Below are 14,023 nucleotides of genomic sequence, written 5' to 3'. Positions count from 1 at the left end.
GGGCACTTACAGACAAAATCTTTGCAGATTCTGAAACTTCAGAGTGTTTTCTTTCCAAAACTGTCAAGAATATGCATAGTCGAGCATCTTTTCGTGACAAAATATCGCGCTTAAAACGGGAACGTTTTTTATCCAAAAATGAAATAGCGCCCCTAGAGCTCTAACTGGTTAACAGCTCCTATTACCCCTGTGTTAACCTCAGACTTTATTTCCGAGGTTTAACGCTAAATAGCACTATCCGGAAGAAGAAATAAAAACCCTCTCCTACGATTGGATGGTTTGAATCATGAAAAGAATCAGTGATTCCGCCCCCTAGACACTTCCTCTTTAAATGTGATTGGTCAGTGGGAGGAGCTGATTTGGACACGTCATTTGCAAACCCGTCTCTGATTTGCTAGGACAGTTTGGAACATTTTAAACGGTTTTCAGCGGGTGTTGAAGTCAAGTAGGACTAACGTTACTTTGTTGTGGTTGTGCAGAGAAATACATGGCGTATTTTACCATTTAATATATATATATATTTTGTTGATAAAGATTGTTGAAGTCATCTGCTATTGAAGCGAAACGGATTTTTATTTTTTTCTCGAAAACTGGAGGAATTTTATGGTATGGGAATTTTATTTGATTTGGCTATCGTTAGCTAGCTTCATTAGCCATCTTTCCACGTTGACTTTTAAAATCTCAACAACAACAACTCGATAGATTGCTAGGACAACACTGACTATCTTTGTTTCTTCAACATGATCTGATTTTACTTTGCATATTATTACAGGACATATATGTTGCTAGCTGCTAACAAAAGTTGTCCGGGAGACTGGTTACGTTAATAAGTAGTTAGCTATTGTAGCAAGCCTCAGTCCAGCGTTACTTGAGTTTGCGGAAATGCGCGGGTTTAGCTCGAAAATTCAAAAATGGTAGCTAGTTACAGTTCGCTAACTAGTAAGCCATTTTGTTACTGCAAGCAAGGTGTCAATGAACATTTGGTTAAATGTAACGTTTTTTGTGGGTAATGTTTGAGTTATTGAATTGGATTGTCTGGAATGGTTGTCGTGTCACTTCGCACCCCCCTGCATGTGTCTTTGTGTCAGATGTCTCGACTTGTACAATATTTTGTTCTGAATTTTTTTGGCCTTCCTTGTTAAAATGTAACTGCTTACCAATTTAGTTAGAGCGTTAGAGTTTTGTGGGAGGTTTCACCATCCCATCAAACGTTTGAAAACAATTGATTCTTTCCTCCTTTATTTTCACCAGGTCGCAACCATGACCTCTGTACTGTCGTCGACGCATACCCTGATGCAGATGTTTAATGGGAAGATTCAGGAGTTCGCCAACGAAATAGAAAATGTCCACATGGTGTGGCTCGAGGAGATCCAGCAGGAAGCCAACCGCATGTTTTCAAGGTAGGAGGACTGAAGTGTACAGGGAAAAAACGACCCCATCAGAATCAAATCTATTGAGGACGGACTCCTTCTAGTCATTTGTGTCGTAATTATTTTTTCAAACGGTGCCCTTAAAGCATTATACAAACACGGTACATATAGTTGATTGGATTAAAATACATAGTATGTGTTTATATGGGAAAAATACACTGTAAAAAACTAGCGGTCGACCAAACCTTTTTAGTTTTATTGGCATGATTTTGCTCATAAGGAAACTGAGTGTGTAAAAACCCAGCAGCGTTGCAGTTCTTGATCACAAACCGGTGCGCCTGGCACCTACTAACATACCCCAGCACATCAATATTTTGTCTTGCTCCATTCACCCTCTGAATGGCACACACACAATTTAATGTCTCAATTGTCTCGAGGCTTAAAATCCTTATTTAACCTGTCCCCTCCTTCTTCATCTACACTGATTGAAGTGGATTTAACAAGTAACATCACTAAAGGGATCATAGCTTTCACCTGGTCAGTCTGTCATGGAAAGAGCAGGTGTTCTTAATGTTTTCTATATTCACAACAACAACAAAATTCTTCTCCAGAGCCATTCACATTTTTTCTTCTTTCCTGTCTCAGTGACTTCAGTGCGGAGCCAGAATTGATGCCAAAGACTCCGTCACAGAAGAAGAGCAACCGTAGGAAGCGTCTATCCGTGGGTCAGAATGAGAACCACACCAAGAGACGGTAGGTTATTCTGTTAATTTATTCTACTACAGTAGGTTCCTATGTCTCAGACAGAGCAGCCTTTTCATTGAGTTTCATCATGTGACACTGTACATTTTAGTACAGGAATCAGAATCACCTTCATTCACCAAGAGCTTGTGCCAGGAATTTCACAATAAACAGAGTTAACGCCCCGACTAGACCGATCCCACGTGTGCTCTTCATCGCGCACATTATAATTTTACCGCACCAGACACGTTTAATGACACGCAGGTTTAAATACCAAAAACAACGGTGAACCCACAATATTAATTTGAGGACAGGTTGAAACACGTATTTAGTTTTGTCCTGTAAGATGAACAGTAAGTTGCTATTTTAACTGACATGCATCTGGTTCTTTGAAAGAATGTTTTAAGCACCCTCGTGGGTTTGTATCTTTGAATACCAATGATTTCTGCTATAATGCCTGGTTTGACGTCTGCTATAATGCCTGGTCTGACGTCTGCTATAATGCCTGGTCTGACGTCTGCTATAATGCCCCCTGGCGTCTGCTATAATGCCCCCTGGCGTCTGCTATAATGCCCCCTGGCGTCTGCTATAATGCCCCCTGGCGTCTGCTATAATGCCCCCTGGCGTCTGCTATAATGCCTGGTCTGACGTCTGCTATAATGCTCCCTGGCGTCTGCTATAATGCCCCCTGGCGTCTGCTATAATGCCCCCTGGCGTCTGCTATAATGCCCCCCTGGCGTCTGCTATAATGCCCCCCTGGCGTCTGCTATAATGCCCCCCTGGCGTCTGCTATAATGCCCCCCTGGCGTCTGCTATAATGCCCCCCTGGCGTCTGCTATAATGCCCCCCTGGCGTCTGCTATAATGCCCCCCTGGCGTCTGCTATAATGCCCCCCTGGCGTCTGCTATAATGCTCCCTGGCGTCTGCTATAATGCTCCCTGGCGTCTGCTATAATGCCCCCCGGCGTCTGCTATAATGCTCCCCGGCGTCTGCTATAATGCTCCCCGGCGTCTGCTATAATGCCCCCCGGCGTCTGCTATAATGCCCCCCTGGCGTCTGCTATAATGCCCCCTGGTGTCTGCTATAATGCCCCCCCCCCCCCCCCCGTCTGCTATAATGCTCTCTCCCGTCTGCTCTAATGCCTCCCTGATGTCTGCTATAATGCCTCCGGTCTGCTATAATGCTCCCTCCCGTCTGTCGTCTGCTATAATGCCCCCCCCCTGCTATAATGCCTCCCTGACGTCTGCTATAATGCTCCCTGGCGTCTGCTATAATGCCTGGTCTGACGTCTGCTATAATGCCTGGTCTGACGTCTGCTATAATGCCTGGTCTGACGTCTGCTATAATGCCCCCTGGCGTCTGCTATAATGCCCCCTGGCGTCTGCTATAATGCCCCCTGGCGTCTGCTATAATGCCCCCTGGCGTCTGCTATAATGCCCCCTGGCGTCTGCTATAATGCCTCCCCGACGTCTGCTATAATGCCTCCGGTCTGCTATAATGCTCCCTCCCGTCTGTCGTCTGCTATAATGCCCCCCTGGCGTCTGCTATAATGCCCCCTGGTGTCTGCTATAATGCCCCCTGGTGTCTGCTATAATGCCCCCTGGCGTCTGCTATAATGCCCCCTGGCGTCTGCTATAATGCCCCCTGGCGTCTGCTATAATGCCCCCCCCCCCCCGTCTGCTATAATGCCCCCCCCCCCCCCGTCTGCTATAATGCTCTCTCCCGTCTGCTATAATGCCTCCCTGACGTCTGCTATAATGCCTCCGGTCTGCTATAATGCTCCCTCCCGTCTGTCGTCTGCTATAATGCCCCCCCCCCTGCTATAATGCCTCCCTGACGTCTGCTATAATGCTCCCTGGCGTCTGCTATAATGCCTGGTCTGACGTCTGCTATAATGCCTGGTCTGACGTCTGCTATAATGCCCCCTGGCGTCTGCTATAATGCCCCCTGGCGTCTGCTATAATGCCCCCTGGCGTCTGCTATAATGCCCCCTGGCGTCTGCTATAATGCCCCCTGGCGTCTGCTATAATGCCCCCTGGCGTCTGCTATAATGCCCCCTGGCGTCTGCTATAATGCCCCCTGGCGTCTGCTATAATGCTCCCTGGCGTCTGCTATAATGCCTGGTCTGACGTCTGCTATAATGCCCCCTGGCGTCTGCTATAATGCCTGGTCTGACGTCTGCTATAATGCCTGGTCTGACGTCTGCTATAATGCCCCCTGGCGTCTGCTATAATGCCCCCTGGCGTCTGCTATAATGCCCCCTGGCGTCTGCCAAAATGCCCCCTGGCGTCTGCTATAATGCCCCCTGGCGTCTGCTATAATGCTCCCTGGCGTCTGCTATAATGCCTGGTCTGACGTCTGCTATAATGCCCCCTGGCGTCTGCTATAATGCCCCCTGGCGTCTGCTATAATGCCCCCTGGCGTCTGCTATAATGCCCCCTGGCGTCTGCTATAATGCCCCCTGGCGTCTGCTATAATGCCCCCTGACGTCTGCTATAATGCCCCCAGGCGTCTGCTATAATGCCCCCAGGCGTCTGCTATAATGCCCCCTGGCGTCTGCTATAATGCCCCCCCCCCCCGTCTGCTATAATGCCTCCCCCCCCCGTCTGCTATAATGCTCTCTCCCGTCTGCTATAATGTCTGGTCTGACGTCTGCTATAATGCCTCTCTCCCGTCTGCTATAATGCCTGGTCTGACGTCTGCTATAATGCCTGGTCTGACGTCTGCTATAATGCCTGGTCTGACGTCTGCTATAATGCCTCCCTGACGTCTGCTATAATGCCTGGTCTGACGTCTGCTATAATGCCATCTTTGTCATCCCTGCAGCTTCTCAAAGGGCAAACGCAGCAACCTGCGTCGCTCCTCCGTGTCCACCTCCCTGAACCTGATAGCAGAGGATGACGGAGGATCTCCGGTCATGCTGGAAGAGATAGTCAAGCCCCCTCGTTCCCGCAGAGCCAAACAGACGACCCAGCCTGAGGCGGCGCCACCCGTATGCAGCACCCGCAAAGGAGCTGCTCCGACCACCAACTCTCAGCCGGAGGAGATGGAGTATGAGGCTCCTAGCAAACACATCCAGGAGGAGAGGATGCAGCCAGAGGAAGCTGAGAGTAAGAGGGAGTCGTTCAGCTCTGTCGCCTCCCAGCCCCACTGTCTAACACCCCCTCAGACTCAGAGTCACATAGCTGAAGCCATAGTCAAGATCTTGGCCTCAGAGCGGCGTTCTGCAGATCTCCAGATGAACCGCAACCCAGAGCGCTCTCCAAGCCGCACCGCCACTAAGATAGCCATCGCTGCCGGCGCCACGCCCCCGGGTCCCAGGCGGAGCTCCGTGAGACACTCCCTGACCGTGCGGCGCTCCCTGGCAGGGCTGAGACACAGCATGACCCAGGAGTCTGTCCGCAGAGCCTCCAGGAGATCCTTCCTGAAGAAGAAGGCTCGTATGGGTAGCTCCACCTGCAGCAGCAACGTCAGCGGGCATGGTGAGGGACGAGATATGACCTGCCATTTATACCTTGACTGGAGTTTGTGATGTGAGCAGTGGAGGCTGCTGAGGGGAGGACGGCTCGTACTAATTCCTGGAATGGAGTCAATGGAGTGGGGGCAACCACGTCCTTTGATGTTGGACACCGTTCCATTGACTCTATTCCAGCCATTTATCATGAGCCGGTCCTCCACTGGATGTGAGCGATATGGTTTGGTGTGCAGCCAGCGTTTGTTTTCATACCAGTCAGATTACTAATTTACTGCTTCAGAGCTCAGTCTGAGTTGAGCGTGCCTTTTTAATGTATTTATCTCTCCATATTACACCGTGACAATGTAATGATTATATACTGTGCTAATGAATGATAGCATTGTGTTGTCTGTCTGTCCGCTGTAGAAGATGTGTGGATGGAAACTGATGGACATGAGGCCCAGGTGCAGACTGACGGGTGAGTGATCATATTTATTAGCCCTATTGTGTGTTTTTATATCAGCCATTGTCTTGTCTTTAAACACGTCTGTTGTGAAGGATGTAGGCTTAGGCACTATACCTGGATATTTAGCCATTAGATGTTTTTTATATATATATATATATATATATACACACACATACACAGTGCCTTGCGAAAGTATTCGGCCCCCTTGAACTTTGCGACCTTTTGCCACATTTCAGGCTTCAAACATAAAGATATAAAACTGTATTTTTTTTGTGAAGAATCAACAACAAGTGGGACACAATCATGAAGTGGAACGACATTTATTGGATATTTCAAACTTTTTTAACAAATCAAAAACTGAAACTGCTCTCTGCGCTTTTGACGGACCTCTGAGACTATCACAGTGCAGGTGCATTTATACGGAGACTTGATTACACACAGGTGGATTGTATTTATCATCATTAGTCATTTAGGTCAACATTGGATCATTCAGAGATCCTCACTGAACTTCTGGAGAGAGTTTGCTGCACTGAAAGTAAAGGGGCTGAATAATTTTGCACGCCCAATTTTTCAGTTTTTGATTTGTTAAAAAAGTTTGAAATATCCAATAAATGTCGTTCCACTTCATGATTGTGTCCCACTTGTTGTTGATTCTTCACATAAAAATACAGTTTTATAGCTTTATGTTTGAAGCATGAAATGTGGCAAAAGGTCACAAAGTTCAAGGGGGCCGAATACTTTCGCAAGGCACTGTGTGTTTGTGAATATTGATCGCTACTTTCTAAGGAAATACCTGCAGTCAACTTGTGCAATATGTTAAGAGATAAAGTAGATGGCCTTCTTCATTTCACCTGTTACCGTAGTTCCCAGTGTTTCTGTTTACAAGCGCACACCTGCTTGTGAAACGTTTTTGTTACGGTGTGCCCACTAATGAATACACCCGGGGTTATTATGCATCTGATACGCTGTTGTGTATGACAGGGTGTTGTCAGAGGAGCCTGCGAAGACTAAGACCGACAGCCCAGCTCCTGAGACTTCTCCTGAGGTGGGAAACATCCCCATTGTACCTGGATGATACGTTTATCTAAAATATACATTCATATCAGGGTTGGGGGTCAATTCAGATGTTCCTCATTTACTTCCTGAAATGGAATTGAACCCCCAACCCTGATTGAGTTGTTGATGTCTAGCTCTACTGTTTCTGTCTGTTCCTTATGTAACTATATTGAGGATCATAGTGAAATTATTCCCCAAACTAATTTTTAATTTTGCGCAGGATAACGCGGTGCAGAACCACCCGGGGGTTCTCAGTGTTACGGAGGTTCGTCGTTTCACTCGCTCCATGGCCCAGACCACTCCCAGCGTGCCGCCACCGGCCTCGATCATCAGCAAAGCCAAGACCGCCACACCAGACTCTGGATCAGGTGCAGGCCGTCATTTCCTCACACACACACACTCCTCAGCAAAGACTGGCACACGTACCGAAGCTGCACCACGTATATATGCAGAAATACCCCCCCCCCCCCCCCATCTTCTGAATCATGCTTGTAACGTCAATAGGTTATAGCTATGCTTTAGAGAGGGAGCCAATGTGTGTGTGTGCACACTGGCAAAGATGTTGGCTGTATTGGTGGTTAACGGGTTTGTGTTCTCCTAGATGACAGTGGTAAGAAGCCACCGTCAAGTCTGGGTCCTCGTCTCAGTGCCAAGCGCAGAGCAGCTGCCGATGAATTCCAGAGCCCAAGGAAGAAGCCATCGCCCCCTGTTAAGAGCCAGAGTGTAAGATATTTTATTTATCTGTTATTTTACCAGGTAAGTTGACTGAGAACACGTTCTCATTTACAGCAACGACCTGGGGAATAGTTACAGGGGAGAGGAGGGGGGATGAATGAGACAATTGTAGGTGACCGTGATGGTTTGAGGGCCAGATTGGGAATTTAGCCAGGACACCGGGGTTAACACCCCTACTCTTACGATAAGTAAGATATATTAAGTGGTATCACTGTATCAAGTTCACTTTTGAAATCACATTTTTATAGGTTTACGTTCTGAAGCAAGTGTTATTTTTCCAAAAAAATATTGTAAGCTTTTATTTGCCATGAATAGACCCCTAATGTTGTCTGCTGTAGGTGAGGCCCAACATGAGGTCGTTCCTCCACACGGTCCAGAAGAACCAGATGCTGATGATGACCCCCAGTTCTCTGGGTCGCAACACGGTCATGAAGTCCTTCATTAAACACACCACGCCGGGCAGAGCCGACCTCAAGGTTCGTTTACAGATCACACTACTCAGCGATGTGATATTTCCTGAATAATTCCTGCCTTCGTGACATTATCCCCCCCCCCCCCCTCTCTATGTTGTCATGATCACATCATAACCATTTTGTGATCATTTTGAGCCAAACGTTTAGGAAGTAAAAAAACAAAGCACAATGTTACCAGACAACATGTGTAGCCTTGTTAATTGGATCTCTCTTTCCCTGTCCCCCCTACAGTCAGGCTGTGGTGTAGTGGTATGTATTATGGTGTGGTATGTGGTGGGGGGGGGTGTTTGTGTGCTCTAACTGGTACATGCCACTTGTCATTGTTCCCTCCAACACCACCTGAGTTAACGTTGGGTTCTAAAGGGGCACAAAGGCTGGGGCTTTTGTGATTTTAGATTTCATCCGATTTTATGTCTAACGTGTTTTCGGGGCGCCTACACACGTCAAGCGCGTTACCGGCTCTTTGCAAGAACATACATTTGCCCCTCACTTAACTAAATTTAAATTATATATTTATTTTCGCCTTAAATCTGTGTAGACGTCCTTCAGATGCATTTTCTTTCACCCTTGGTGCCTTTAGTCCATATTAATCTTGTTCCCTTTAATGGGCTCTTTCCATTTAAAATAATACTACCACGGATTTCACTCAGTCCCAAATGAGATGCCACTAGAATGTTTAAAAATATATATATATATATTATATTTTTTTTATGCCATGTATCTATATCAGATTCCCAAGTGTAATTTTCTTCTAGGAAAGAGAACGCCTGAAACTGGAAGCACTAAAGAAGAAGCAAGAGCAAGAAGACGAGAGGAAGAAGAAGATGGAGGAAGAGAAGAGGAGAAAACAGGAAGAGATGAAGAAGAAGAGGGATGAACGGCTGCGGAGGGTAGTCGAGGCCCGGGTGAAGGAAGAACAGAAAGAGGAGGAGAAGAAGAAGAAGATTGAGCAGAAAATGCTCCAGATTGACGAGAAACACGACAAGGTGAGATGTTGACGAGAGATGCGACAGGGTGAGATGTTGACGAGAGATGCGACAGGGTGAGATGTTGACGAGAAACGCGACAGGGTGAGATGTTGACGAGAAACGAGACAGGGTGAGGTGTTGACGAGACAGGGTGAGGTGTTGACGAGACAGGGTGAGGTGTTGACGAGACAGGGTGAGGTGTTGACGAGACAGGGTGAGGTGTTGACGAGACAGGGTGAGGTGTTGACGGGAGACGCGACTACTGAATGACGGACGGATGACATCTGATGCAGAGGTGAAGCTACAGTAATGGGGGTCCTGTTCATTTGGGCACAAACCGCCTTGAAATGGAGTGTTAAGAGGAGATACTATCTGAACTTGTCCAATCGGAAACTCTTGTTTTCGTTAAACTATTTTCCCCCTGTTCCCGCAGCTGCGAGTGGAGCGCATGGCAGAGGAGAAAGCCAAGAAGAAGGTGGCCACCAAACGCCAGGAGGAGCTGGAACTGAGGAGGAAGATGGAGGAGGACGTCAGGAGGAAGAAGATTCAACAGTCTGTAAGACACTCCTGTTTCCTACTTTCTATTTATTAGTAGTAGTAGTATGATTTATTTTTTAGTTGGCAGATATTGGGGAGGTAGACGGAATGCCGCCCATTGGGGAGGTAGACGGAATGCCGCCCATTGGGGAGGTAGACGGAATGCCGCCCATTGGGGAGGTAGACGGAATGCCGCCCATTGGGGAGGTAGACGGAATGCCGCCCATTGGGGAGGTAGACGGAATGCCGCCCATTGGGGAGGTAGACGGAATGCCGCCCATTGGGGAGGTAGACGGAATGCCGCCCATTGGGGAGGTAGACGGAATGCCGCCCATTGGGGGGGTAGACGGAATGCCGCCCATTGGGGGGGTAGACGGAATGCCGCCCATTGGGGGGGTAGACGGAATGCCGCCCATTGGGGAGGTAGACGGAATGCCGCCCATTGGGGAGGTAGACGGAATGCCGCCCATTGGGGAGGTAGACGGAATGCCGCCCATTGGGGAGGTAGACGGAATGCCGCCCATTGGGGAGGTAGACGGAATGCCGCCCATTGGGGAGGTAGACGGAATGCCGCCCATTGGGGAGGTAGACGGAATGCCGCCCATTGGGGGGGTAGACGGAATGCCGCCCATAGGGGGGGTAGAATCCGTACCCACTCTTGACCCATTAATGTCCAAACTGCAGCATTGCCCGCTAGACCAGCCCCAAGGACAGCCATTTTTTATTTTTTTGTAATTCGAATGCCTCTTGAAGGTGCTGCATGTGGGTTGTTAAATGTTTGACCCTTGACCCAGGAGGAGGAGGAGAAGCGTCAGCAGGAGCTGCAGGCGAAGAGGAGAGCCGAAGAAGAGCAGGAGAGGGCTCGTAAGATGACTGAGGCCCGACGAGCACTGGAGCTGAAGAAAGAACTAGAGAGAGAACTGGAGAGAGAGAGACAAGCATCTGCTGAGAGGTAGTTTTCCTGTCAACTTTTGATGAATGGAAGTGTTTATTTTCTTATGGAATTACGACAACTGTAAAATGGCCGACAACTGCTGACGTAAAATGGGCTTTAATAATTAATTAGTTTGATCTTCTATTAAACTGGCATTGTTATTGTTGATGTTCGAAGCTTTGGACTGTGAATTGTTTGGTTTAATGTGGAGACCGGAGAAGGCTGTTGCTGAATATTGTGTCTGTTTCAGGGAGCGGGTAGAGAGAGAGAAGGCCATCGCTCTTCAGAGAGACGTGGAGAAAGCTGCCCGGGAGAAGGAGAGGAGAGAGTTGGAGAAGAGGAAGAGGGTAAGTCTTCAACCATACCTGTCTTGTCTTGTTTGGATTAACCATTAATTTAACATGTCTGTTCCTGTCTTAAACATTGTGTAGACTTGGTTTGAAGGTACTTTCAGATTTGTACGTAACATTTAAAAGGTGTTAATATTGGGGACTTCGTACATGTACACTTTCGGTTAGAAGACATTAACGGCAAGTTGAAGTACTAATGAAATGTTTTTATTCTGTCAATAGGAGGAGCAACAGAGGCAGGCTGAGGAGGAGAGACAGCGAGAAGCTGAGAGACTCGCTGAGAGACAGCGAGAAGCTGAGAGACTCGCTGAGAGACAGCGAGAAGCTGAGAGACTCGCTGAGCGACAGCGAGAAGCTGAGAGACTCGCTGAGGGACTCGCTGAGCGACAGCGAGAAGCCGCTAAGAGCCACCTGACTGCTGAAGTTCAGGTGAGAACACTTCTCTCCTTTGACAGGTCAAAAGTAGGGCAGGGAGCATCAACTAGATCAACCCCCGGGTCCATTTTGTTTTCTTGGGGGAGGTGGTCGTAGGGCCGGAAGACGATTACAAATCATGGGTTTAGTCCAGTTCGAAGCCAAGAAGCCCCAACGGATATTTGACTAAAACAGAATAATTTAAAACCTTGCTTACATATGTGTATACGATCACATCTCTCTATTACGCGTGGGGAGACCTGGGAACTGATTTCCTAAATTAAAAATGACTTTGGTGCTGATTTCCTGGTGTCTTGTCCAACAATGAATCAAAAAAATCAAATCTAATGTATTTATATAGCCCTTCGTACATCAGCTGATATCTCAAAGTGCTGTACAGAAACCCAGCCTAAAACCCCAAACAGCAAGCAATGCAGGTGTAGAAGCAAACACAATGACAGTTTGTTGGCCCGCCAGTAGGGGGAGATGTGGGATTGGCCCCAACATGTGACTATTGACTATAGGAGGAGGAGCTTGTGGTAACATGGCGCGTCCATTGTTTTGAATGTAAACATTTTTTTTCCCCTATTTGTCCCATATGGGGCTGGAAGGAGTGGATGTCTATGGGGTTGTCAGTAATGATTTTCCTAATCTTTGCAAAGTGTTGTGTATCTCATTGGAGGATATTGATCCTGCGGTAGATTTACAGACCGATGTTCGTGTGCACTTCTCCTGTTCCCGCCTATAGGTGTTGAAGACGCCTGTGGGGAAGGGAGGAGTCCTCAACGTCACTGTGGATATCGAGGTATGGATCACACTCTCGTTAGAGCCGTAGTCGGTAGAGCATGACTCTTGCAACGCCAGGGGTTGTTGGGTTCGATTTCACCGGGGCCACCCATACGTAAAATGTACGCAAACTATGACTAAGTCGCTTTGGATAAAAGCATCTGATAAATGGAAGTAGGAGATGAGGACTCTCAATATGATATACTCTAATGTTGCTGGACCTACTTTATCAGTCCAACCTTGGCTGGGTGTAGAAATCACACCAACTTGTCTATTTGAATTCTAAGAGAAGAAATCCCTGTCTTCTTGCCCTTGCAGCAGTCTCCCCAGTCGTATGAGATCACTCCTAAAGGGGGGAACAAGCCCGTTGTTCTCAACGCCAACCCTGAGGACTATGGGATGGATCAGAACAGTGATGACTCTACTGATGACGAATCGGCACCAAGGAAACCCATCCCCACATGGGCTGAGGGTACGTTTGACTGACCTCGTAGCAACACGCGTAACGCCTCCACACAAGGCCTCGTTTATGCCTTTCACTGTGCTCTTATTTTTTACCTTTTATTTAACTAGGCAAGTCAGTTAACCCACTAAATAACAATGTGTTCTTAACTGCCTGTTCAGGGGCAGAAAGACAGATTTGTACCTTTTCAGCTCAGGGATTTGAACTTGCAACCTTTCGGTTACTAGTCCAACACTCTAACCACTAGGCTACCCTGCCGCACCAAACTATCTTAAAGGGATAGTTTGAGATTTTGGTAATTAACCTGGGGGGGGGGGGGGGTTCTACATACCCAGAGTTAGATGAACTCATGGATACCATTTGTTTATGTCGCTGTGCAGTTTGAAGGAAAGTCAAGAGTTCATGGTGCCATTGCTAACTAGCCATTAGCACAACGACTGGAAGCATGATGGCAAAGTGCTAGCTTTTATAACTACAAGACCTTAGTCACGATGCTAAAAGTGTGAACCCCTTCTTCCCTCCCCTCAACCAGGCAACCAGCTGAAGCAGTCTATGATGAAGCAATATTTCCACCCAGCGGACGTGGACTCTCACTACGGGGCGATTGAACCCCCAAAGCTGGATCGCATCTTCTGCAAGAGCAAACCTCGCTACTTTAAACGTACCAGCTCTGCTGTCTGGCACTCGCCGCCTCGAATGGGAGCTCTACCCCTTTAAGCACTGGGATAAAATGGTTTTATTTTTCATTTTGGTAATGTTTGTTGTTTCATGTATTATACGAAGATTCCCTAGCTGGCGGACACTTGAAAGGAAGTGTAGAACCTTCTTTCTTTCTTTTTTTAAAATTCTTTAAAAAAAATAAATCTTGTATAAATTTTTACATTTCTTCTGAATAAAATGGATATAACATCTCCACAACTTTTGAAGATGGTCATTTAAAAATAAAAAAAAATTGTTCGCATGAAGGGAAATCCATGAACTATTTGACAGGCAAGGATCACAACTTGAAGGTTAACCAATTATTATTTTTATAAGGGACTGGGGGGGGGGGGGGGGGGGGGGGGGTAAAATGAGTTACTCGTCTGTGCAGAAATACTAACCACACAACGTTATTCTATATAGTGTAATAATCTCATTTACAAATAAAATACATTTTCTGCACATTGAAAAAGGAATCGGGCATATCTCATACATACAAGTAGCTCACAGATGTGAATACAGATATAATCACTGTGTTTTTGCATCCCTGACTCCAATATTTAGAGAGCTCTAGATA

General features: G+C 47.1%; 1 protein-coding gene across 11 annotated transcripts; it reads left to right on the top strand.

The window, feature by feature from the left end:
* The first annotated feature begins 232 nt into the window (after positions 1–232).
* Positions 233–13,665, top strand: incenp (inner centromere protein). 11 transcript variants are annotated; one of them, XM_090214434.1, is made up of 19 exons: positions 352–606; positions 1,252–1,400; positions 2,016–2,123; positions 4,938–5,593; positions 5,992–6,043; positions 7,013–7,076; positions 7,308–7,455; positions 7,689–7,810; positions 8,161–8,298; positions 8,527–8,544; positions 9,051–9,281; positions 9,697–9,819; positions 10,595–10,752; positions 10,985–11,081; positions 11,307–11,440; positions 11,483–11,513; positions 12,247–12,303; positions 12,603–12,756; positions 13,280–13,665. In XM_090214434.1, the coding sequence occupies exons 1-19, from the start codon at positions 604–606 to the stop codon at positions 13,462–13,464; spliced, it is 2,628 nt and encodes an 875-aa protein (XP_090070560.1). In that variant the 5' UTR covers positions 352–603; the 3' UTR covers positions 13,465–13,665. The 11 variants fall into 11 exon arrangements, with proteins under 11 accessions (XP_090070541.1, XP_090070560.1, XP_036816934.2 ...); XM_036961039.2 differs by having other exon boundaries at positions 7,323–7,455; positions 11,307–11,513; XM_036961042.2 differs by having other exon boundaries at positions 11,307–11,513.
* Positions 13,666–14,023: the final 358 nt, after the last annotated feature.

The sequence above is a fragment of the Oncorhynchus mykiss genome, chromosome 2 (assembly GCF_057628025.1).
Source record: "Oncorhynchus mykiss isolate SJ-2025 chromosome 2, ASM5762802v1, whole genome shotgun sequence".
Lineage (NCBI taxonomy): Eukaryota > Metazoa > Chordata > Actinopteri > Salmoniformes > Salmonidae > Oncorhynchus > Oncorhynchus mykiss.
This window is presented reverse-complemented; position numbering and strand designations above follow the sequence as displayed.

Coding starts and splice junctions, on each gene's coding strand:
- incenp (XM_036961042.2), top strand. Junction 10,753..10,984: donor AGACAAGCATCTGCTGAGAG/GTAGTTTTCCTG, acceptor TGTCTGTTTCAG/GGAGCGGGTAGAGAGAGAGA. Junction 11,082..11,306: donor AGTTGGAGAAGAGGAAGAGG/GTAAGTCTTCAA, acceptor TTCTGTCAATAG/GAGGAGCAACAGAGGCAGGC.